Source organism: Antennarius striatus, chromosome 22, assembly GCF_040054535.1.
Source record: "Antennarius striatus isolate MH-2024 chromosome 22, ASM4005453v1, whole genome shotgun sequence".
Taxonomy (NCBI): domain Eukaryota; kingdom Metazoa; phylum Chordata; class Actinopteri; order Lophiiformes; family Antennariidae; genus Antennarius; species Antennarius striatus.
In genome coordinates this window covers 6806647-6832265 of record NC_090797.1, presented here as the reverse complement: position 1 = coordinate 6832265, position 25619 = coordinate 6806647, and the positions used below count along the sequence as shown (strand labels likewise).

Below are 25619 nucleotides of genomic sequence, written 5' to 3'. Positions count from 1 at the left end.
CTCCGGCTTCCTCCCACCTCCAAAAGCATGCGCTTCAGGTTGATTGGCCGTTCCAAATTGCCCTTAGGAATGAGTGTGTATGTGCATGGTTGTGTGTCTTTGTGTGTGGCTCCGCGGTGCACTGGCGTCGTGCCTGGAGTGTCCCCCGCCTCACGCTCTATGTCGTGACCCACTGCGGCGGATACAGCGGTGGTAATCTGAAGATGACTGGCTGACTGCTTAACAGTGGAGCTGGTAATCTAAAATATAAGAGGTGGGAAAACCCACAAACTCCAGCTTAATTCCTCAAACCTAGAATAAATCCTAGTGGGAGTGTGGACCCCTATGCCTGGTGTATCTGAAGAGGAAGCTGCACCTAACTAGAGTTCACCTTTATGCGGTTCATTTTCATGTGTCTCCAGCCTGGTTTCTTCTCAGGAGTAATTTTGGCACAGCGTCAAAAAACACGCAGGGACTGACTCAAAACAGGACCAGACAACGATGAACACACGGTGGCTGCCTGATCAGTGTTGGAATGGTGCCACCCATCCATCATCCGCCCATTCATACATTATAGGTGTGGTCTAATTTACACTCACACTTTGGTGTGACCGCATTTGCATGTTTTGTGACTGTAGGAACTCGGCACAGAAAGGAATCGAACCTGGAACTTTGTTGCTGTGAGGCACTGATGGTATTTGTGGGAATTTTTTGTTTTCTTTCTGTAAGTTAGGCCAAAAAATTTAACTGAACTAAGCAAACAATCCATTTTCTGTGAATGTATTCAAACCAGTCTTCTTTTTTTTTAAATATCTTTTTTAAACATTGTTTGGGTGACAAAATGGAAGGTTGTTAGGTAGATTTGAGGAGTAACCTGACTGAAAATGTTTAGTTTGCTGTGGCCTAAGCCGATATCATCTGCTGAGCTCATCCGGTTGGAATCACATAAATACAGCGCGTCGGGACAAACCATCCTGGAGCCGCTGTGTCAGATCTACTGGAGCTGGCTCTTTCAATTCGTCCCCCCATGGATCTCACCAAACGTCCTGACAGCATGTGGACTGCTGACTAATCTCACCTACACACTTGTGCTTGCGTATTATTGTCCTACTGCCAGAGAGGAGGTGAGTACAACATCAATGACATGTCAGGTGTTTCAGACTGGGATAGTTTAGGCTTTTTTTCCTTTCTTTTTTTTTAACATTTTTTTGTTTCCTAAAGCTTAGCAAATTGTTGTTAACATATAGAAAATACTTTCCTAGTTTGGTCCATATATCTATTACAGACTGCTGAATCTAATTAGAAACATCAGTGCTTAGATGATTCTATAAAAAGTCTTCAAATTTATGTGAAAATCCTCCACATTCAACCCAAACATAAAATCTACTATGAATGCAATAGAAGACCTGCACCACTCAGTTAATCTATGATCAGCAGTCGATCTGAAAGGACTTTTCAGTGGGTGGTGCTGTCACAAGAACGCTTATGAAATAATTTATGTACTCATGATAAATTGGAGGGAGGAACACCAGCTGTTTACCCTTTTTATTATATTGTAGGAATCTGGACATCATATCGCAAACAAAATATAGACCATTCAATAGCTTTTCAATGAAGACGAGAGTTTTAATGTAAGAAATGTGTGAGCAAGTCTGAGAGAGAGGCTGGAGGAGAATTTTCATTTAGGACCTGTTGTACATTTTGTGGCAGTCCTGTCTGGGAGAAAGGTAAAGTGAAATATCAATAGAGACTGATCATATCTGCAGACTTAAAGTGTTTATTCTGGTAACCGCCAAGTCATGAGCCATCATACAGACTTTATATATACAGTATGTCTGTGTAGGTTCTCAGTTATCCAGGTCATGGTTACCTAAAGCGGTTTTAAATTAATCCACTGGACTTTAAGAAAGTTTCTTGAAGACGTTTTGCCCCTCATCCAAGAGACTTCTTCAGTTCTGGCGGTGGTCCGTCCACCACCACTGATTGATTTTACACAGCTTTGGAGACTTTATATATATATATATATATATATACTATAGGCTCGAAAGTGTGTGAGTTGCTACAAACAAATGTCTTCCCCCCACCAACAGGCTCCATCATGGGCCCTCATAATGAGTGCTGTGGGCCTCTTGATGTACCAGTGTCTGGATTCCTTGGATGGGAAACAGGGCAGGAGGATAGACCAGGACACCCCGTTAGAGGAGCTCTTTGACCACGGCTGTGATTCTCTCTCCATGGGTGGACAACTGAATCCAAAACTGTCATTTGTCTATTTTCTGTACACAGGACCAGAGAAATGAACATGTCTTTGTCTTTATTTCTGTCTTCAGTGTTTATTGCTGTGGGAACATGCATCTCATGCGGATTAGGATTCGAACCAAACTGGATGTTCTTCTGTAGTTTTATAGCAATGTTCATATTCTTCTGCTCCGTCTGGCAGACATACGTCTCTGGGACCGTTCACTTTGGCTTGTAAATTACACATTTAATTATGTTGAACATTAAACTTTTGAGATTACACAGATTACACCAATTCCTACTAATCCTTGTTACTTTCCCCACAGGATTGATGCGACAGAGGGACACATGGTCGTCATTTTGATGTATTTGATATCGGCGTTTGGAGGCATCAGTTTTTGGCAAACCACGGTAACTGAAAATAATACGTTTTTCCACACTGACATGTAACAAAGGACAACACAGGAACACATTTATTCATCCTGATAATTAGATAATTGAGTATCTTCAGAACAGCATTTGCTGTGAAGGTCATAGCACTGCTTTTTGCACACTTTTCTCAACATCATTTGTTGAAGATAAACAGCAAAATCACACTCTGTCCATGTTTTAATTCTTTCTCATGTCTTTGATTAGAATTTATTTATATATATATATATATATATATATATATATATATATATATATATATATATATATATATATATATATATATTCCTTGTTGCATCTGTAAACTTCATCATGTGAGACAAGGAAACAGGTTATCTGTTCAACATGATCTGGCTACAAGAGCTGATGATGTCATATAAATGCATCTTTGCATCTTCACATTAATTTGACCTTCATGTATTTACATAGTCGCCAGTCCTCGGAATGAAGCCATACATCTTTCCGGTCATTGGAATAACTCTAGGTGCAACCTACTCCAGCTACAACAACTTCCGTGATATTCTGAAGGGACGTGTAAAAGACTCTTCTGTGGCTGTAAGTCAACACAAACATTTTCACATCTCATGCAAAGTGTTCTCACCTTATAAGCTTGTAATATGTTGTGATGCATATTTAATAACGGTCTCTCCCTGTAGAACAAAAGCGTTCTGAGTCCAGGGATCAACGTTGGCTTCGTTCTTACTCTGGCCTTCATCGTTTTCAAAAGGTCTTCGAGCCGCCTTTTTGAGAACCACTCCTGTTTGTACCTGCTCACTTTTGGCATGGTTATGTCCAAACTCACCAACAAACTATTAGTACGTTCATCCTCTCTGATTGTGTAGACTTTGTGATTTCAGTTTTAACTCATTCGCTGCTAGTGACGTCTACTACAAAAAAAAGTAATACAATGTAATGTGAAATAATTGTAACTACTTCTTATTGTTACATAACTCTGAATTTATTACTTATAGACATTACAGACATCACAGTTACACAGAAAAAATATGCTTACGTGTTGCTCTGTTGTAACATAAATCCTTCTAATTTGTCAGTTTATAAAACAAAAACCCACACAATTCCATCAATCAAGGATCAAACTATCCAAATGAATAAAGAAAAATTACATCAAACCCAAATTAAGACTTGTTCAAATCAATTAACTTTGTTCAAAATGTTTTTGTCAATGCTAAAATGGGCTTAATTGCTGCATTGTGGGAAATTTAGTTTTTGGTCGAAGCACACTTTTAACCTATTTGTTTTTACACTCTGACCTTCAATGCTTTCGCGGGCCACATATAAGGATGTGGCGGGCCACATTTGGCCGCGGGCTTTGAGTTTGACACAAGTGCCCTACATTGCAACCCCTGGACCCCAGAGAGCTGTCGTGGAGCTCATGCTATAGCTGTAACATCAGAAAAGCATACATTTTTGTCATATGTAGGTGTTGAACACAGTTATATGTTCAAGAAATGAATTAATATTTTAACATCAAAGGTCTTTTCTCAATGTCGTTATTTTATAGAAGGAAATCACTGTTGAAACGTTTGAGGTGTCACTTAAGCATGGTGTTTTTGATCAAACTGGCCAATGTTCTACTGCCGATCACTTTCCTGATGAAAGAAGTGTCCACACTTTTTGCTGGTAGTTTCGGTGTAAACATAAGATATAGAACACAATATTCTGTAGGTCAAAATGATATAAAACCACTAGCAGTGTGGATATCACTGCTCTGAAAACGGCTGGCAGTGAATGATTTAATTCCCCCTGAGCACCTACTTTTTGATGCACCGGTTTTACAGGTCGGACTGTTCCTGTTGTAAGTTTTTGGATTCACATGTCACTCATCTGGGGTGTACTCCACCTCTCGCCACAGGCAGTTCGGAGGGGCACCAGCTTACCCCATGACCCGCAAAGCGGCTGCAAACGAGACAATTACGATGTTCTCGTCTTTAAGAAGATAGATGGATGGATCAGTGTGTTCTTTGCTTGTGTTTCATTGGTGTGATTTTACTCCGTGTGTTTCCCTCTGGCTCTGTAGATTGTTCACATGACCAAGAGTACATTTCCATTAGTGGACACATCCTTCATAGGCCCCATCCTCCTCTTCCTCAACCAATGCTTTGACAGCTTCATCGATGAACACATCCTCCTTTGGATTGTTTTGGTAAGTGCCACAGGCATTTGTAATATTCCCTCTGTTGTTTTAGGTGTTAAAATATAGCACCCTTAACAGATCCAGCCATTTAACTGAGCTACTGTTTAGCTATTAATTTACGTTCCTTAGTGGTTACCACATATGCACTTAATAGTGAGCTCTAAATAGTCTGCCTAACTCCGTAGTGACATATTACCATCTGAAACAATGCATTGGTAAAGCATTAGTGTGTGTCACAATGATTGTGTACATAATGTTCCATGACCTAGATGTACATCAGCTAGTTAGAGCCAACCCTCAGAGACTGTTTTTCAGTTCCAATGGCTCCAATGAGGACATTTTATTTTCATATAAAGTCTGTACTTATTTGTCCTCACAGAGGACAGTGGAAAAATATTAAATTACTCCCTCAAATTTAAATTGATATTACTATTTTCTATTAGATTATATGTAATTTATCACACTTTCTTTTCTAAGATTGCAAATTACTGTACTTTTCCAGTTGGGTTCAAACTCATTGATTTTGCTTAGGAGTCAGTGCATCGTGCCACACTCCAATAAGAGACACATGAAGTGTTCTCTAATTCACTCACTTCCTCAGCCAGCTTGTTGCTTGTGTGATCTGAGTCCAAAGCTTTGAATTTAAAAAATCAAATCTTAGTTTTTTAAGTTTTCATTCTAGCTTCACTCTTAGTAATCATTTACTGGAAAGATTATTTTTCACAACACTAATGAAAGTAAACTGGTTCAGCTTAAATTAGCAACAATGGCTGGCGCTTTGCTTTAGGTCAACATCTAGCAATGTTAAAAAGGCAAAAATCAATTTGGAGAAAATTGAAAACTAAATATATAAGGCCACTAAAGAAAAACATTACCCCTTGATATGCCCGGCCTAGGGGGAACCATGCAAGGAAAAGGCCTGCAGCAATCGGTACAAGTTTAAAAGTAACAATATTTATGTGAACTTCAGGGTGAGAAAAGAAGCCAGCATATCAAAATGGAATTTATATTAACCCTAACTTTGCCAGCTCAACACCAAAATTTTTTTTTTTGTCAGACTCTGGTCTTGAGCCGGTGACTTCTGGTCCCTAGTGTAGGGCTTGGTGGACTGAGCTAATGCCGTCCCCAACCTCCTGATCTCTTGACACTGTTCAAGAGTGCCCAGTTTTGTTATCGGGAGTAGTCTTTCTGACACTCTGTGAAATGCAGAAGGCTGCAGTGCTGGGGAGTCTCCATATTCTCCTCCAAGTTCTTGGTAGAGTTGACTAGATAATGCCAGGATCACCTGAACTCTCTGTGCTGAAAATCACGTTAACATAAACTCTTCTTTTCAAAGGAAAACCTGTGCTAAAGGAAAGGTTTTCATGACTTTTAAAGTTTCACACTTTGAAACTCACAACTAAGTCTTACAACTGTCTTTACATGCTAAAAAAAAATCCAGTTAAGCACAAGACTGTACAAGTACAGAGAATGACATAAACAGAAATTAAAAAAAAGAACCAGCCTGGCACTCAGTAGAGCACTCACTGTATCTGCATCAAAGTCCGAAAAAAACACGTTTGGCTCTCAACATACAGCTTAATGAATATCAAGCCATTTAAATCCATACATTCATTTAATAGAGTATTTTCTGGACCTGCAAAAAAATGTAAACACCCATAGATTAATACTATAAATGTGTATGTAAACACTGATATTTAACAAATTACAGATTTTTAATCTCAGAATTTCCTCTGCAATGCTTGACCTTAATGTCTGATCATCTTCTTTCTTTAGGTCTTCAGTTCTCTGGATCTAGCGGTTTACTTCACAAGAGCGTCCCGCCAGATTTCTTCCCAACTGCACCTCGGTATCTTTACCGTGTCCTCTGTCAACCACACCACCCATGCCCACCACAACTAATGGCTTGTTCTGTGGGAAGAGGGGGGTGACAGAGAGATATATACTCTTGAAAGCAGAATCAGAATACTTTAGGGGAAATTGCTTTTTGTACATTTGAACTGCTCAAGAACATATTAAAGGTTCACAAAAGCAAAAAGTCTTCCTCCTCACCATCAGACTGTCAGGGATTTGCAGTTTGACGGCTACAGGAAGAAACATACATTATATTTTTATAATGTTTCACAGATGCTGAAGGACTTTATCCTCCTCAGCACCAGAGACAGTTTGCAGAGGGACGCCGAGTGCTTCCCTCAGTCCAGTCTAATCATTGTTGACCCCCAGGTACTTACAGTCCTACACAATGTCCACACTAACCCTCTGGACTAAAATGGACTTATACCTGTAAAAGTGATCCTTTTATTCTGTTCTTGAGGATTTTCAGGTTTTGGTTTTTTACTGAATATTTGTGACGGTTCATTTTTAGTTTTTGGGATCAAAAAGGATGTTTCTTTTGGTAAAATCTTTAAGGGTACAATAACTTTCATTTTTAAATGCTATTTGGGGAAACATTATTGTTGTCAGATTCTGCAGGTTTATGGACATTAAAGCAGGGCGGGTTTCAAAGGTGGTTTTGCTTCGTTGACCATGAACACCATGTTGCACTGTTCAGTAATAAAAGAAAATCAACTTTTTAATAGCAGAGTGGACATCTGTTATTGAGCTGAAATTAAGTATCATATGCTGAAGGAAAAGTCCTGTTAGCAGTTTAAAAATGATTCAATGTGTAGAAAATCAAACCCAGGTGATATATTGATGGGAACAACCGAAAAGATTGATGTGATCAATTTGAAATAATTAAAGTACTCCATGTGTGGAAGCATGTCCTCTGAACATATTTCTTCATAAAGGCAACATATACTTTATTAAATCCCCAATCTCGTAACATCTTCGGTGTAAAAATTAAATAACAGAGTAACAAACACAAATCAGCACAAGAAACAAATGGAACAGTCAGTAATTGTGAGTATTTAACTCGGACCGATGCAGATATGCTGTTTGAGAGCTTTCATTGAAACAAGACTGATATACAGTCTCAGCAAAAGTGACATGAAAACCTGATGGCATAAATTAAAAACATTCAACTTCATTTATAACCATCCAACATATTTTTGGACTATTATGTTTGGTGAGGCTGGAGTTGTTTTACATGAACAATTAAAAAAAAAAAAAAAACCACACATTGTAAAACAGACATGTGAAATAGCATTAAAAGGAAATATTCAAGTGAAGTGCAAGTACATCAAAACTATCCAAATCAGTACTTGAGTAAATATACTAAGTTACATTCACACAAAAAAGACCAAGATGACTGAACCGGATCACATTTTAATTAATTCAGAGGAGTCCATGAACTGAAGGTTGGGCGTGAGGATATGATTACATTCGATTCGGATGCACCAGACAATGTGATTCAGTCACAATACCGCGATCAAAATAAGTTACGCAACATGCTGAGGTTGTCTGAATTTCAGACAGTAGCGATCCTGTAGAGTCCCACAGGGACACAAATACAGGTGGGGTTGGGTGGGGCATCCAAGCTGTAGAATCACATTTACAGCATTAAGAATAATTATCATATATTCCATTCATTCTCATGAAATCACAATATCAGACTGTGATGTGAGACATGTTTAAGAGAGAAACTGAATTAAACAACAACAAAAAAATGATAAGGAATGAACAACAAAGGCACTTCAAGTTTTTCCGTTTTGCAAAAACGTAACGCAGAGACCTAACAGCCGACGGATGGCACCAGTCAAACATCTGGACATGCCTTCACACTTAATTCAACCTGAACATAGACGCTCCTTCACTCCTCACAAGGGAGCAACAGCAGTAAAAGCAAAACACAACCAGGGTTGTGAGTACCAATTTTGATTTAAATCTACTATTTTTTAATCACTTTTTTAACCTTGCCTGGAAAACCAAAAACTACCCACAGATTTCTCAGAATCCAATGGCAAAGAGTCTGAATCGCGACAATGTTCAACCTACAATGAGTGGAAAGTACAAAAATGCTGAAATGAATAAATGACATATAAAATCTTTGTTTCCTTGAAATGTGTGCAACTGATTATGGGTTATGAGCACTAATTAATCTATTCATTACTTATGCATGGGTATTTAATGGCTTAATGGTATGTATGTACGCACGTACACACACAAACAAACGCTGAAGAGCTGTAAAGGCTTCAGACTTTGAAACCACATCCATCAATGACAGAAGGAGGGACATACAGTTTTGACGAAGTGTTTTGTGTTGAAGTTTGTGTTGTGCAAAAGTCTCTGATTCCCCACCTCAGGTTTCTTTTCTGTCTGCCATTCCCTTCAGGGCCAGCTCCACTCTTCATTTCTGACAAAAATGATTGCTGTTTCACAAGTCTCACTCGTCTGTCTGCACCGACAGCTTCATATTCATGTTTTCCTGTCTGAGTCCTCTCCACTGATTAGAGAGACCGAAGCGGTGCTCAAAACAAGTTAGGAAGAATTCCTCCGTCATACCCTCTCAGGGTTGTTCTCCCTGTTCCCTCTGCGTCTGGGGAACAGCTTTCTTTTGAGCAGGATCAGCTGCAGGAGGAGAAATGGTGTGGTTAGCGAAAGAGTTACGAAAGAGATGAGGTGCATTTGTAGCAAAATATATGCATTACCTAAACTTTACGACTGTAATAAAGGTAAAGCAGATGAACAAATTTCAAGTGTCAAACCTTCGGTCACGCTAAATGTGGAGCCGCAGCACTTGGGCTTGCAGAAACAAGACAACATAAAACACCTGGACAATTGCTACCGCCAACATAGTTTTAAAGACATCCATGTTGTTTCTAAACTCTGGTCACACACACATGTTACGCAAGCAAGATGTACTTCTTAAAAACCTTGCGTTGTCGTGTGGACGATAGGCCTAACTGTAGAAAAATATACTTGTTTATGGAAATACCCAGCTACGTATTGGACATGGCCTGAGTTTATGTCAGCTGTGGAGTCAACTTCATGTTGTACAGTATGTACTTCACCAGTCATTCAAGAGCGCGTAAGTTATTTAGACTAAAATAAGACATCAATTCCCCTCAGATCCTTTGTAACCTAAGGAAGATAATCTTAGAAGTAGGATTGAAATGATCCTCCCTCTCTAAACACCACGCTGCACACAAAGCTAACTCAAATTTCTCTATCTTTATATCTTACGCAGCAGAACCAGCCAAGGCTCATCTGGAGCCAAAAGAAAACACTGTGTGGCAAAAGAGAAGCTGGACTAGTCTGACCCACTAGTGGGGGAAATTCTCCTCAGGTCACTGCAAGAAGTGTATTCAGCTTTCTTTAGGTATGCTGAGTAGGAAGTGTAAACCTGTGGATTAGGGACGTGCTCGTAAAATCTCACTGTTAATCCTGGGTCAATGAATATTAAAGTCTGGTATTTATCTTCGTCTCCATTTAGTATCAAACTGCCAGTCTTTGACATGAACATTGTTCCATAACACAGTCCTGATTTCAAAATAATTTGGCTGGAACTTCCACTTATCTGGCAACAACGAAGATCAACATCAACACTACTGTATGATTAAAGCCAACAAGGACAGAAAGCTCACATTTTAAGAATTGCTGTGTCCTTAGCTGATCACAACATCCATGAAATTTATGGAAATAGATGTTTGTCAGCACATATCCTGTGTGTTCATGTGTGGTCTGAACTGCAAACACTAACCTGTTCTGCAAAGAAGGAAATGATTGTGAAGATCACCAGCGTCACAAGGACACAGTGAGTCCAGAACTTCAACTTGTCGCGGTAAACTCGCCTGGGGTGAAAAGACACTGTGGTTAGTTGAAATAAAGAGATCAAAGGTGTGTTTCCTGATTGCGTGACAGAAATATTCTCCGTGGAGAGGAGGCTGGTTGTGTTCTAATGTAACCACTAGGAGGGGAGGAGTTTTCTCAGGGCAATGGGGTTAAATGCTGGCACGCTCACACCGCGAGAACCCTCTGAACCTCTGAAGATGGGTCACCACTGATCCAGCCTGGCAGCATTCAGCACCATGTGGTGCCAGCGACAAATTGTTAACCAAGGTTGAGTCACTGATCAAGATGAAACATCAAAAGGGAGCTCGTTTACAGTTCTTCTCCATTTTACATTTTTAACCACGGGTCAGATAAAGTAAGTATGAAGAAGACACTGCCTCGGTCTTGGAACACAACGGGCAGGTTTGATATTTTGAGTAATTTTACAAAGCATTAACCGGGATTTTTTTTCCAGCCTGAAAATAAATTTAATCTTGCGTGTAGAACAGTAATGATATTCCACCATGGTCAAGTGGAAGACCAAATAATCAGTCCTGCCTTGAGCCATTCTGCTTGCCTTGCTAATGCAAACCTCGGTTTTGCTTAAAGTCTTTCAGCGACTTATGGGATGTCTACAAACTTCATATCCTACCAGTCCTGGAGCTCGTTCATATGGAGGAACCTATTGCGATATTCTCTGGGCAATTCAAACTGTGACGGCAGCGGGAACATGGACTCATAGAAGTCTCTCAGCACAGCTTTCACTGTAGAAGCATCCTTGTGGTTATGGTCGATGTTATCGTTCAGACAGATGAATTTCCTGAAATTTAGTGAACATGCAGGTCTTAGTCATGTTTCACATCCTAAATGTGCGACAATGCTAAAACAATTCTAAAGAATCAGATGCTAAAAAAAATCATTATCTACACAAAGTCCTCCTGACCTGGGATTCTTCCTGATGTCATCTAACTGGCCAACGACATGGGACACATTAGTTCGCACCATCTTGAAAGCTATCTCCTCCTCGCCCATGATTTCAAACCTTTGAAATAAAGGCAGGTTAGAAGCAGAACAGCAGATAGAATAACTTATTTATTTTAATTTTAATTATTCAATCAAAGCAATGATGCGTAAGTCCTCACTTGTATTTATTCTGGTCTTTGAAGGCCTTGTGGATCCGTTCTGTGATGGCCTTGCAGTGGAGTATGATGCCTTTAGTGACAGGAGGCTGGAAGTACAAAATATAAATCCAACATTTAGCATTGGCAAAAGAAATGTCTTACCTTGTACTGCTTTAGGTGTAGTATCAAACATTTTTAGGGTTTTCTTTGTCCTACACATTCATTTCAAGTGTGACTCACCATGCTAAGGTCATAGTAGGCTTCTTGAGTTGGGTTCACCAGATGGAGCTGGGTCAGGTTAGTCGGGAGCGTCTTTGAGCAGTTTATCAACATCTGCTCCAGACCTGTCAGGTCCTACACGAGCAGAAATAAATGTTAGATATGGACACCTAAAATCCAGAAGATGAAATCATGTGTAAAGGCTAATGACCTGGAGGCTGAGAGGTAGCTCGTGAATTCTTGTGGCAAGGGTCCGAATCTCCCTGTCAGAAAGGACGCCTGAGTGGTCTGTGTCAATCTCGTCAAACACCTCAGACATGTTGAGCTGCTGCTGAGCACTCATCAAAAAGTAGAAGTATGAAAAGGCAAACTGCATGTCCTCTGGGTGGCGAACACGGTGGTCTGATGTCTTGTCAAACTCTTTTGGGAAGCTGAGAATGGAATGCAGAACATTTTAAGGTGTTGTCTCTTAAGAAACATCCAAAACACTCAAGTATTCTGGCTAAACTCACGTATCCTGCAGCTCCTGCATGACCAGACGGTCAATCATATGAGGCATGTGCGCGGGGACTTTTCGGGACGTGAATCCAAACTGGCCGTTGAGCAGCTTGTTGACGTAGCGCAGCGAGTCAGCAAAAGTATCCTGCAGCCTTCGGATGGTGGCGGCGCCATCAGTCTCGTATGACACTGCCCTTTGCAGACGTTCCTCTTCCTGCAGTTGTGGCGATACATTAACATCTCAACTAAACCTGACAAGAAAACTGAAAAAGTTGTGGGTCTGACTTACCTCAAGCAGCTCCTGGAAGTATTTTGTCTTCTCCCATGGCAGGAAGCCTCGGTCTGGGGAAATAAACTGATGGAGTCTCCTCACCACTGGAGCTCTTTCTGCACCAACAGCTGCCTCTTCGTGCCTTTCGGTGCTCTTCATTTTTGAAATGCTGCTTAGTAGTTTGGAAATCCTGGGCCTTTCGATTGCAGTATTGATATTATTTTCAAAGTCTTTCTTCTGGTTGTCATTTATACCGACCGGAACAATAGTAGTGGCAGGTTTTTCAGGCAGAACAATTTCTTTCTCGATCATTTCTTCTTGTGAATTCTCATCCACAGGTGACTTTCCCTGGACTTTCTCCCTATTGAAATTGGACTTTCCCTGATTCTCATTAGTTGGATGTAAATGAGCAACCTTCTGTTTGTAAGCCAGTGTTATAAAAGGTTTTAGAAGTTCGGCCTTTGTGAGGTTATAGCCTTTCATAGTAATATCACCAATGAGAAATTTCTCCTCCAGCTTTTGCAACTCACTTTGCACAGCAGCTGGTAGAAGTGAGACATTCAGTGACGGAGCATGTATCCCCTCCAGAGTTTCTCCAGGTTCCCTCTTTTGAATTTTAGGTCTTAGTTTGTCTTCAGGAATATCTGAGAACTGGAATGGTGGCTCTGGAGAAGGAGTCGTTGTTATCTCTTTGTCAATATCTGTGTTTGCAGACTGGGACACGTTAGCTTGAGGTACATCACGAGTGTCGACAACGACACTGAAGCTCCATATGAACTCTGTGTCGTCCTCTTTCTGGAAGGTGATGTTGTACTGGATCTGGGTGAGGTTGTGGTTGGGATTGAGCAGCAGATGGATGGTCTTCCACTTGTTGGCAACAGAGGTGTGGCGAACCACTGCATCGTCGCTAACGTGGGCCTCTGAGACTCTGTGAGCCAGTTTATGGAAGCTGAAATATGGTCTGATTTCACCTACTGGGAGGGTGTACAGGCTCTGATTTCTCTGAAGGGTCACATGGTACAGCTCGCCGAAGTGTTCTGCAAGACATAATACATACAGGATTTATACCATATGGAGAGATTTTGTAATTAGATCACATCTTACATGTAGAACTCTCTGAATACTTTAAAGGTTTGATATCCTGTCTATGATTCTCAGCCTAAAGCAAATCTGGAATGGGAACATTGAAACTGAACAAAAACATCTAATCTATTATAATTGTGAATATTGTCTTCACACTCACCTTAAAATCATCTTTCCACAGAAAAAAAAAAAAAAATTGTGGAAAAGCATTTTAAGTATTGAAAGGCACAATAAAGAGGAAAAATATAACAAAAAATGTCACTAAACCAACCTGTCATCTAATAAATCCTGACATTAGTTCATGTTATGAAGTGAATTTGCCTACGAATAATCAACATAGTGTGGATTTTCAAATAACTCACCTTGCCCACAGTCTCCCACATCAAAACCACAGGCGAGAACATTACAGGCTTGGTCACAGAACTTGTCTGCCAGCCAGGAGTTGGCACATCCATGATTACAGTAGGTAATCACCCCAAGACCTCCGATACCACCTGCAAACTGCCACACCGGTCCAGCCCCTCCACCGCCAATCCCGGCCGCGAATCGATTACTCCCTGCTGTACCTGCCAGAGAAAAGTAAAAACACATCAGGCATGAGTGAAACTAATGCTCCATCTATACAAGGAAGCTGAATTTCCTCACCGGTACAGTCGCCTCCATCCCAGTCACAGGCAGAGTTATTGCAGGCTTTGTCGCAGTATCCATCTTTGATCCAAGAACCTGGGCAACCCTCGGCACAGTTGGGGACAGGCCACGTGAGATACACCTACAGGAATGTAAGGAAAGAAAAAATTCAAACGCCAGTTGGATAAACTTCCAACATGGAGGGTTTACAAGCTTTTTGGATGTTGCATCCGCACCTTCTGTCCTTTCGAGTGTGTGTAGAAGTCGTCCGGCCAGACATCTTTGCCAAACATCACATCGTCGTTAAGATAAATGAACTTTTGGGAGAGCCCGGGGATGCGATGGATGTGGGTCTCAATGGCAGGTGAGCTAAAAGTAGGAAGATGGCTTTGATTCAGGAAAATATCCTGGAAGTCAAAGACAAACATAATCAGTTTAGTTATTATTTAATCTTTAATGATGCAGTTTATTTATGTGTGCCTAAAAAGCGACTAGCTAATTGTGCTCAAATTTTAACGTTAAAAATAAGCTGACCACCCAAAGAGCAACACGGTGAGTGAGATGCTGGGGCTTAAATGTTACCTGATGTGTGACAACAGTAACTCTGGGGTTGTCCAGGTTGAGCCAGGAGGGAATCTGTCCGTTCGTGACGATGAAGATGTGGCGCACCCATGGGGCGTGTCTCTCCACAGAGCGCAGCGAATAACGGAGCTCCTCGTTGTCTTCAAATCGGCTGGCTGACACATCTTCATCCTGTTTAGACTGCAAAGAGATGCAAAATACACATACTGTATCTCAGGGAACAATATCACAGTAGTTCTAAAACCAACAACTATTTAATAAATGTATACGTGTGGGCAGAGATAAAGAGGACCAGCCATACTTGTGAGATGGCAGTGAGGTCCCAGAACAAGTAGCCAGGGCTTATGTTTAACTCTTTCCCATCCAAGGTCAGGTTTTTTTTAGCCTGCTGGGCCAGGTCTGTGAAATCCTGCGGGGTCTTCAGGTGAAGCAGAGCGATGCTGGCCTCAGAGTACAACTCAAACTGTGGGAAACAGAACATCATCATGAAACGGTACTCCTGTGTTCCAAAATTGAAAATTGTGAATTTACAAAAAAAGAGAAAAGTCTAAATTCATTCAAGTCAAGATATTCATACTGTATACGTTTTACACAAACTGCTGTTCCAGTGTGGCATTGTTTTTAAAATAAAATTCACGACGGATAGCCATGAAATTTGATGGATCCCTCTGACATTTCCAATTCCCACCAACTGCCTTACATTTTTGCTCAGGAGACAAAATTCTTCAAAATATACTTGACAATGTCAGGATGCGACAATGCTAAACTAAGGTGGTGAACCTGACAAACATTACATTCTAGCCATTGGCATGTTAACATGTCCTCTGTGACAATTTCAGCATGCTGACGCTTGTGCAGTTTACACACCAGCTGGAATGGTTGCAGACTGCTTCTTTTAGTTTACAATGAACAACCTCAACATTTCCGCTGACGCCTTCCTCCAAATGACAGTTTAGAAGTGTCTGAGTCTGAACATGATTTATTGTTGACATCCCCATCATATTGTGTGTGTGTGTGTGTGTGTGTGTGTGTGTGTGTGTGTAGCACATGAGGCCCATACCCATGGTTTTACACTGACTGTTCCACCCATCTCATCTCTCAAAGACTCCTTGTTACATACTCTCTCTGACCCAAAGCGTCTCACTTGAACTTCTGTTCTCCTTTTGTTTCCTCTCCTCCTGTTTTTAGGTGACGAGGATTAGCTGCATCTTATATACCCAGCAGGAAGCAGCCAGGAGGCAGAAAGCCCTAGATCACATTGCCGTCTTTTTCATAGCTCCCTTTATAGTTCTGATAAAGCTCTGACAGTCATACAAAGCAGAGGCATGTGTGATGGCCTTGCATGACTACCAATGTGTATCGACTGTTTTAGAAAAAAACAGATGACGCATCAGCCTGACTAGTGACGAGGTCACGATGAAAAATTCTGTATATGGAAATAAATACGTAAAGTTTAACAATCAAGTTTTGTTTTTTTTCATTTTATAAAGATGGTATTGAAAATATATTTAAATGGTTTTGAATTGTGGGAAAGTTGGAGTACTGTCAAAGTATTATAGTATTTTGTGGTCTAAAACAAGAATCTCAATCCATATGTCAGCAAATAAACTACAGTATTTTATTTTGTCCAAAGTTTACTATGAAATATCTAAATGTAATAATTTGCTTTTATGGCTCAGAAATCTGAGCATAAACAACAAATGTTTCCCAACTAAGAGAAGACTTGAAAAATAAGACTTTACTCTTAACAGTTGAATTTAAATACAGACTTTGTCACTTCCTTGATCAGGTAAGGCTGTGAGACAGTTTTAAGAGAACTGGACAGCTGATGATTTTTGTGTCCTTATGTCTTCAACAACTGTAAAGACCCAGAATAGTCCCTGTCCCTGAATCACCTGTAAATGTGTGACCTTAAAGACACTCCATGTGTGGGCGACCCCAGAAGAGTTTAAATATCTGAAGCACCCCACCAATCAGTCAGACCTGAATACGGGTCTGTGATGAGAAGAACAAAACATCATCAGACCCTCAATGAGAGTCCAGTTGCTTCAGATGTCAAAGAGAATTTACACCAACAAGTCTTGTGACAGCTATGGAAACTTATGTCACGCAAGATGAAAGGAGTAGATAAAGAAGAAGCTGCACATTCTGTCGATAAGGCCATGTATTCAATATGAGAATGAAGGATTCATCAACTGATGGTCATTTCATTCAGACTGCAGCAATCCTCACCATAGTATTAACAGGTCTCCATTAAGTAGATGGATTTACATGTTGTAATGGTGCAAGAGCTGCATCATCAGTTTCAGCACTGGTCCAACAAACAACTGACTTCTGTTGTTGTTTTTAACATAATCTACCTTCACTGGAAATGTTTTCCATGTGGTGGTGATTTGAGCATGCTCCGGCGTCATCTGTTCCAGTTTTAAGGTTGCTTCATTGAGCCTGATCAGACTGGATCATACAAAGGACAAATTTTTAGTATGAGTATGAAAACAATACGCCATCTAATTTCTATTTAGTGCTCTTGTTATCTGTCCATCGATGGAAGGATGGATGAATGGACGGTATTTTTAGATCCATTTCATCCATTGAATAGTTAACCACAAACTCCCAAGACCCATAGAAGTCACACAACTGTGAGTCAAGAAAAACTGAATATACTCTTTATAGATAATCATCAAATGTTATAAATTTCATAAATTCTATCTTTAGGTTAAAAAAAACCTTTGTCTCAGCGTAATACACGTTCATTTTCTCCACGAGTGACAGCGAGATCAGACGACATGAGGTCATTTGAGGGGCACGGGACGAACACCAGGTGTGAAGCGGGCATAGAGTGCCCACTTGTGATCAGGTCCCTCAGGACAGATGTTAATACCAGATTGGAGAGGCTCTAAGCCTGGAGGTAAGCCTCCTGCAGCAGTCTGTAAAGAGCGTACAACAACTACTGTATACGATAAGTACAGCTAAAAAACATACCTGATTAGTCTGGCCCCCAAATATTTACATGGGACAAAACACACGCAATTTGAATCAGTCGTTCAAAATAAATCCAAGAATAACGTGAAACAATTCACTTAATGCCAAAATTCATTTCCTTAAGAGTCAAGTTAAATTAGGTTGAACTAGAATAAGTGTTAGACTGCTGATGCACTCCTAAACGATTATTTTGCAGAGGACAGACTCTTACAACTTTTAAATGTTTTTAATCTGGTAAATGAAAAAACTGGCACAGCATTAAAATGAAAAAAAAAAATCCTTATTTTTCTTATCGTTACTGTATTCTTTACTTTTTTTAATACAACCCCGGTGTGGTACAGCACAAACTACACAGGAAATAAAGTTCTGACTCTTGTTTTATAGGGCAGAGGAGACACAATGTGGTCAAACACAGGCGCTTCAAAACATAAAAATAAACTTAAAGAAAACGCATCAGAAGGTTTAGACATAAACCACGGGGGCAGGACTCAACAGGCCGGAGCACGAGCCGATGATCGGGGCTGTGGGGCAGCTTTCATCACTATAGCACTCGGTCTAACACCAGCTATAAATACCAGCTGACTCTCACTGCTGAAGCTCTCCCTCCACGCTATGCACATCATCCCTCTTTCATAGAATCGGCCTGTCGACACCAGGAAACACCTTGAAATCCAAGCGGTGCATTGTGTGGTGGACTGTGCAATCAGCATACCTCCAGCCCGGGATGCCAAACACACACACACACACACACACACACACACACACACACACACACACACACACACACACACACACACACACACACACACACACACACACTTTCCATCCGATTTCCTGGACTACTCTTCTGACTCGTTGCACTTATAAAGATAAAACCTGGCCTCCAAACAGGTAAAGCCAGAAATGAACATACTGTACATGAGATGACAGGGTGTGTCCTAGAGTGCAGGGAAAGTTGGCAGAATTCATGTGACCTATTACCATGCTGGCTGGCGCCACACCACCCCAAACAGTTGTTCTCTACTTAACCCCCACACAGACCGCTAAGGTTACAGCCTGAATGCTGCCGGTTATTATCACATGACCTGTCAGGCAATCCTGGCCAGCACTTTAGGTAATTATGGGTAACTTAGTTTAATGATGAGATGTGTGTCAATGTTGTTTAACTGATATATCAAGTACAAAGATACAGTGATTCTGACTGCAGCAAGCAGCTTCTTTGCATATATATATATATATATATATATATATATATATATATATCCCCAATATTTATCCATCCACTATGATTATGACTAATGTGACTTTTTTATTGGAAAAAAGGTAAACAGTTGGCCCATACCTAGCCTGTCTGCTGGTACAACAAGGGTCTCTACGGGATGCATTGTTTTGTTTTCCTTGATTACTTCAGAGTAATCCGGGCTCATTGGTGGTGTTTCTCCCTCTCAAATTATAAAGCACAGTTCTGAAGTGTCAAATTATTAGATACACAAGTTGTCGAGCTGAGCAGAAGCCCTTTATCCAAACACAACTGTTTAAAATAGAAAAAGCCCATATTTAGCAGGACCTCCTCCCCAGAGAAGGTTTGACATTTGTCTTCAGCCTTTCTTAGATTACTTCGCCATGCGCACACACATACAGTAGAGCATACAGTATGTCTGCAGACATAATGAGGGTGGGACATGCTTCAGTGATGGGACACAGTGAGAGTGACATCTAGTGGCTGAAGCTGCTTTTTACCTCTTTGGTCACAATGAAAATACAGTGTGTGATTAGAAGAGGTCATCGACTTAAGAAATTAAAACAAAGTCTTCATATCTATTCTGATATCTTCCCCAAAAGCAGTAAACCTACAGATCAAAATTAATTACTTTGAATAGTCTCAAAGTCAAAGACACAACAGAAGACTCAAGTAAAAGTTTATCAAAAATATCGATGATCATCAGGAACTATCCCAACCAAAAAGCCACTTTTAATTCCTGTTACCAAAGAACTAATCATCTATGAAAAGAAGCCACTTCCCAGAGTCTACCTAGGACCTATTTGAATGGATCAGAACAGAATTATCAAAATCTGTTAGCTTCTTCATTGAGCATTTGAGTTGTTTCTTCTTCATGACCATAATCAGTGTTATAAAAACTGCTCATATACCTGTTTGATCTTATTGGTTATGATGGAGGGAAGTTTGACCCTCAGCTGCTCTGTCTCCTTAAAGGAAGATGGGAATCCACTCAGATAAGCCAAGGACTGCATTCGGATTAGACCTGGAGCCTCTTTATCCGTCGTCTGAGAAACACACAAAAAGAGGAACATAACGTCATAACCTTAATCTGTCACAGAGAAAAGAGCAAGTTTTAAATATTCAGGAGTTCAGATGTACTCACCAGGTAACATCTGGACACAGTGAATTTCTGGTCTTCTCTGAAAACATCTGCAAAGGCTTTATCAGCTGTAAGAACCAATTCATACACAATAAACAAAAGGATTTAAAATAAATCAGAACAAGAAAAGAAGCTGTTTAGAACCCCCAAAACCAACATTTAAATTCAATGTTTATATCCATCCAGTAGATTTTCTGTCATCCCTTTAGCCAATACGCAAATGGGCACAGGTGAAAACACTCAGAAGTCATAATGCTTATCAGATCAGCAACCAGCAAAGGTCCCATAGTCCCTTTTAATCCCTTTAAACCATAATTCCAGTTCCAGTTATAAACCTAATCCAACAAATTTCATAAAACTCTAACTGGGAGTTTTTGCCAAACTGATAAGAACGCTTTTGTTTCATCTTTCTATCTGCAACAGTTGTGAAGATATTTGGTGGACGGACAGACGGACACACAAACTCTGACAATTACAACACATCACCGCTTCGCAGGATGTAATAACTTTTACCATGTGGATCATCCATGCTCCTGGTCATATATCACCTCAGAATAAACCACGGCTGTAGAATGTTTGATTTGATCGCCCATTTAACACACACCCAAACGCTTCTGCAGTGTTGTTTAGTCTGGCAATCAGCCTGCTGCTCAGAGGTTTTTCTGGTTCTCCTTGAACAACCTCACACACACAACTTGGCATCATTTAACGTTGTGCCTTTGCCTTCATTTGTTGCTGGGAATCATTCAAACCCCTTTCACTTGACTGTATTTACCGTCAGCCTGCGAATGGAAGACGACCACAGAGGCACTGTTGGATGGGTGGAAAGGTTTGCTCATCATCAGCAGCTCTTTGGCAGCAGAGAAAGAGGGTGAAAGCGTTGGCAGCTCTTTGAGTGTGATGTTGGCCGGCAGAGCCGGGTCCAGGGCCAGCATGGGTGCTATGATGCAGTGGGACAGCAGGCATTCTGGTTTAGCACTAATACAAAAGAAAAAGAAAAAACAAAGAGAGGAAAAGCTTCAATTCACGTTTCTTCATCTCCTGTCGTTGCTCAGGTGACCACTTCCTCTAAATATGTGGTTACTCAAACATCAACAGGCATGACATTAGTCAAGTTCACACATTCAGCAAACGGCTTCCGTTATTGCATCGGCGGCCCCTCGGCATCTGTGGTTAAAACTCAGAGACCAACCTCAAGAGAAAGGAGGAAATAAGAGTGAGGGGCTGATCGTCAACCAATGACAGGAAGACCCTGCAAGACATCTGAATGAACTTAAGCAAACAAGAGCTGGAGAATGATGTGTCATCAGTCATGTCTATTATTAATATTCATTTATTGTTATTATTACGTTATAATTATTATGAAAAATAACTAAAATTAAATAAAGGATTCTGACGATGTTGAGCCGACGATGGATTCAATAAAATTTCAAGTGGATCCTTGAGGCGATGCAGACTGTGGATCACTTTATCAGGTTTTTTTTAAACATTTTATTAATATTTTTCTGAATAGTGTCAATCAACAAAGAAACAAAATGAAAAAGCAACTCATACTGTTCCACCACTAACTGATTGGAATCTATATTGTGATGGGGTCGATATGTGCCGCGTCACATTCTTGTAACAGAGAAAAGTAGAGATGTGACACCAGTATGGAGCTGACACAATGCTGAGTCATTCGAAGGGATTAAAAGGTCAATTCTATCAAGACAATAATATTAGATCCAGATTCAGCAAAATAGAAATTCATGTTTATGTCGATATATAATTAAATTAGGTCAAAAGACCTGCCAGATATCACTTCATTTTTGGTTTTAAGATTCACACGTTCTATCCATGCTGCAGGGTAGAACTGTTTAGATATAATCAGATAATGTGAGATTTATTGTATCTTCATTTGTTTTACCTCCAGGAAGCAATCGCTTAAAAAAGAAAAACAACAACCCTAAACATCTGTTGTTTAATAGCTCTATCAGATAACCTTCCCTGACTGGTTCCACTGGTTTACACTTGAATTACATCTCTGCCGTTTACCCGGCTCAGCGTCTGCTTTCCACATCACTATCAGTTGTTTTTTTCACAACGTTGTTTCATTGTCACTTCCAACAGTCATTTCTAGCATTGCAGAAATCCTAAAGCAAAAAGTCGCGACAGACACAAACAAAGCTCTTGGCAACATTAAACCAAATTGTTCCTTCTGTCGCATCCATTCAACTAGAACATGTGGAAGAGCTGGTTCAATAAACAATGGGACAATGCTACAAATCAAAGAGCATGACCTCACACAAATATTTGATTTGCATGATTTTTATCTGGGATTCATTCATCTAAATTAAGCACAAAATAATACCCAGTAAGTTCTACTCATGATCTGTTTAAACCGTTCAGGAGAAGTGTTTAGGCAACTTTAGGATAATTTCGGGGTTTTGTAGTTTGATAATCTAAAATATAGTTGCAATACACAAAAGGGTTTTATTGTGGAGTGTATCTTCAGCAATATTAAGAAACCTGTGGCAATATTGTAAGTAAAATTACAATACAAAATAATTCATCTTCTTATCCTCTTCTTCCACTTTTGCAGGTCACGGGGGTTGCTGGAGCCTATCCAGCAGACTTATGGGTGAGAGGCAGGGGACACTCCGGGTGCGATGCCATAGCACCGCAAAATACAAAATCAAATAGAGCATAAAAGAATACTTTATCCACACTGACCACTCATCCTTATCTTTGGTCTCACCTGTCTTTTGGCATTTCGGTTGTCTCGTTTGCATTCTTCCCCAGACGTTCCCTGTGTGCAAAAAACATCACTGAATTCAAAATATTCTCATTTTATTCTAACCAAGGTAACAATACTGCATGGTTGTGTTTAAATAAGTCAATAAAAGCAAATCAACAAAATAACTGCAGTGCTTCCACTTATTTTTTCATGTCAAAACACCAAAGAATCTATCTCCTCAGAGTTCCTCTAACCTTTAATCTCTTGCTCTGGGGGCAATGTCTGAACAAGACAATCAGACTGAAAACAATAATGCTGCTTTTTCAAGCTTGTGTGCTAATTCCGTCTGCATTGTGATTAAGTCAAGGAACCTGAGATTGTTTGCACCCGGCGGCTGTATGCTGCAGGTCAGGAAAAAAGTTTCCATTTCATTTTACAGTCACTCTTCATTCTCACAGGCACTGCAGCCACAGCTACCTCAGAGCTCTTTGTTCTTCCTCCATTTGCTCCTTCACAACCTTCAGTTCCTTCAGCAGGGCGACGTCCGTGCCGTTCACCCATGTGTACACCACGTCAATAGGCATGGGTAAACAGAGCCTGCAGAAAGAAACACAACTCACTCAAGACAGTCCTCCTAACTCAAGCCTGACGTTGATTTTATTAATACACTTTTAATCTCCTCCAGCTCTTTTTCTCAACTGTCTTTGAAGGTATGATGGAAGGTCTTCGCAGACCTTCAGCCACGTCATGCCATCTCATCAAGTTGCTTCTGAGATTTTGCATACAGCTTGAAAAAGGTAATACCTCAAGGGTTCATAAATGGTGTCTTTATTTCTCACCTGCTTTGGAAGGATTTTCCACCAACATTATCCCTGTAGGAATCAAACAGAACGTGATACTGGTCCCGACTCCACTCCACCACTAACTGTGCAGAGAGAAGACAGAATTAGAAGCTACACGTGTTATTACCTCCAAACCTTCAAGGCTCTCACAAAACACAAACTGGAAAGTTCCTTTGTTGACAAATGATTTGCACAACCGGGCATATTGAATGACTTCAGTTTGAAACTTGATTTTATTGTGTGAGATAACCCGGGTTAATCGTTAAATAAGTCAAAAACAGTGATTCATTATGAAACCGAATTGGCTCGACCGCCATAAGGATTCACTACACGCCCTGATCAACTCTGCAGAGCCACGTCTGTGTCCGGAGGAGCTCGATCTCTTTAACTTTCCATTTTTCTGAGTGGAGTCTGTCGTGTTTACTCACGACAATGAAGCCATAGCGGTCGAGAACGTGACGTCAGACAAAAAAACAAACAAAACTAGTTGCAAATAACAGACTGGAGTTGAGAAAGCAAATGAACCTCACCTCTCCGAACTGGAAAGCAGAAACTATCATGAGGACGAGCCCCCCGAAGCAGAGGTAGAGCCCGTATCGGTGGGACAGACAGGTGTACGTCTGCCGCTGGAGCAGCTTCAGCACGGAGTTGACGACTACCATGGTTCTCCTGGGCGAAGCATAGCGCTGCATGCACTCAACAAACGCAGGTTCACGGACTAGATTAAGCAATTAGATATTAGAAAGAACACGAATGTGTCAGCTGATCGCTGCCTGCCGAACAGCCAGACCGAGACACATGACACCCATAACGCTCACCGCTTTCTCGACGGTGATGACGCTACAACCGGCGCCGGTGCTTCTACGCTCAGAACTGGATGTCGCCCCCTAGTGGAGAGGAGCAGAGCTGTGCTGCATTCAGGGTCTACTGGAAAAGATAAGGGTTAGTCACTTGTCTACGTAAATAAACGCATAGTCGGTTTAATGGCTGGGTGAATAGTTGATATGTGAACAGTGAAACATAATGTTTTCCTTCGGGGATCAGACCAGTATATAAAATTTGAAAAACAAAAAACAAAACCAGCACTGCATTGTGTTCATTCCCAAACAAAATCGATCCTTTATGCAAAATCTGAAGTTAAAAACTGAGTTAAGTGTAATTTAAATGGAAATATGCATACATAAATTTGAGTTCCTAGGAGGATGGTTCTGTGCTTCATTTGATATGAATGATAGATTGCCCACATTTATCACATCAATAGCTCAGAAGAAGAATCTATATATCTACTGCACCTCAGAAAAAGATTCATGTCTGATACCGAGACAATCTCACCCGTTACAGCCTGAAATGACACTATTTCCAGGCCTGTGTGGATGGTGGGCACTCCTGAGATCAAATACTGTCCAACATGCTTGGGCTTTAGTGAGTGGCACCATGAACATCCATTCATTTTCTTGACTGCTATCCTCTCCTCTACAGCTGCTTTATCCACCTTACAGGTCACAGGTCAGCTGCGGGCGGGCCTATCCCAGCTGACTGCGGGGCAAGAGGCAGGGTACACCCAGAATAAGTTGCCAGCTTATCATGGGGCCACATGAAAGTCAAACACACAAGCTGACAGTCACACCTACAGACAATTTTTTATGTAAATTGTATGTTTTGGTGGCGGGAGGAAGCCAGAGAAACTGGAGAGAACCCATGCAGACATGGGGAGAAGATACAAACTCCATTCAGAAAGGAATCAAACTCAAGACTAATAATGTGTTTGAGCCACAGGTGAAGAA

General features: G+C 40.6%; 2 protein-coding genes across 4 annotated transcripts; one reads left to right on the top strand and one right to left on the bottom strand.

Moving 5' to 3' along the window:
• The first annotated feature begins 681 nt into the window (after positions 1-681).
• On the top strand, positions 682-6703 carry LOC137589646 (cholinephosphotransferase 1-like). Its single transcript, XM_068307510.1, has 8 exons — positions 682-1103; positions 2070-2217; positions 2310-2451; positions 2544-2628; positions 3076-3201; positions 3303-3461; positions 4685-4810; positions 6578-6703. The coding sequence occupies exons 1-8, from the start codon at positions 864-866 to the stop codon at positions 6701-6703; spliced, it is 1152 nt and encodes a 383-aa protein (XP_068163611.1). The 5' UTR covers positions 682-863.
• On the bottom strand, positions 5687-25320 carry gnptab (N-acetylglucosamine-1-phosphate transferase subunits alpha and beta). Of its 3 annotated transcripts, XM_068307546.1 has the most exons (23): positions 25168-25320; positions 24654-24759; positions 24366-24553; positions 23833-23918; positions 23471-23590; positions 23015-23065; positions 21053-21255; positions 20281-20345; positions 20048-20182; positions 15216-15377; positions 14915-15094; positions 14569-14739; positions 14351-14474; positions 14068-14271; positions 12641-13659; positions 12366-12565; positions 12065-12284; positions 11875-11988; positions 11656-11741; positions 11457-11555; positions 11166-11333; positions 10443-10533; positions 8053-9310 (listed from the first exon to the last, which is right to left on the bottom strand). In XM_068307546.1, the coding sequence occupies exons 3-23, from the start codon at positions 24525-24527 to the stop codon at positions 9239-9241; spliced, it is 3732 nt and encodes a 1243-aa protein (XP_068163647.1). In that variant the 5' UTR covers positions 24528-24553; positions 24654-24759; positions 25168-25320; the 3' UTR covers positions 8053-9238. The 3 variants fall into 3 exon arrangements, 2 of the variants coding, with proteins under 2 accessions (XP_068163647.1, XP_068163646.1); XR_011034256.1 differs by lacking the exon at positions 25168-25320 and adding an exon at positions 5687-6712 and having other exon boundaries at positions 9041-9310; positions 24366-24683; XM_068307545.1 differs by lacking the exon at positions 25168-25320 and having other exon boundaries at positions 24366-24683.
• Positions 25321-25619: the final 299 nt, after the last annotated feature.

Coding starts and splice junctions, on each gene's coding strand:
- gnptab (XM_068307546.1), bottom strand. CDS start 24,527: ATGCAGCGCTATGCTTCGCCCAGGAGAACCATGGTAGTCGTCAACTCC. Junction 14,272..14,350: donor GGATGGAGGCGACTGTACCG/GTGAGGAAATTC, acceptor TTTCTCTGGCAG/GTACAGCAGGGAGTAATCGA. Junction 10,534..11,165: donor ATGAACGAGCTCCAGGACTG/GTAGGATATGAA, acceptor TTTTCACCCCAG/GCGAGTTTACCGCGACAAGT.
- LOC137589646 (XM_068307510.1), top strand. CDS start 864: ATGTTTAGTTTGCTGTGGCCTAAGCCGATATCATCTGCTGAGCTCATC. Junction 2,218..2,309: donor CTGTGATTCTCTCTCCATGG/GTGGACAACTGA, acceptor TTCTGTCTTCAG/TGTTTATTGCTGTGGGAACA. Junction 4,811..6,577: donor TCCTCCTTTGGATTGTTTTG/GTAAGTGCCACA, acceptor TTCTTTCTTTAG/GTCTTCAGTTCTCTGGATCT.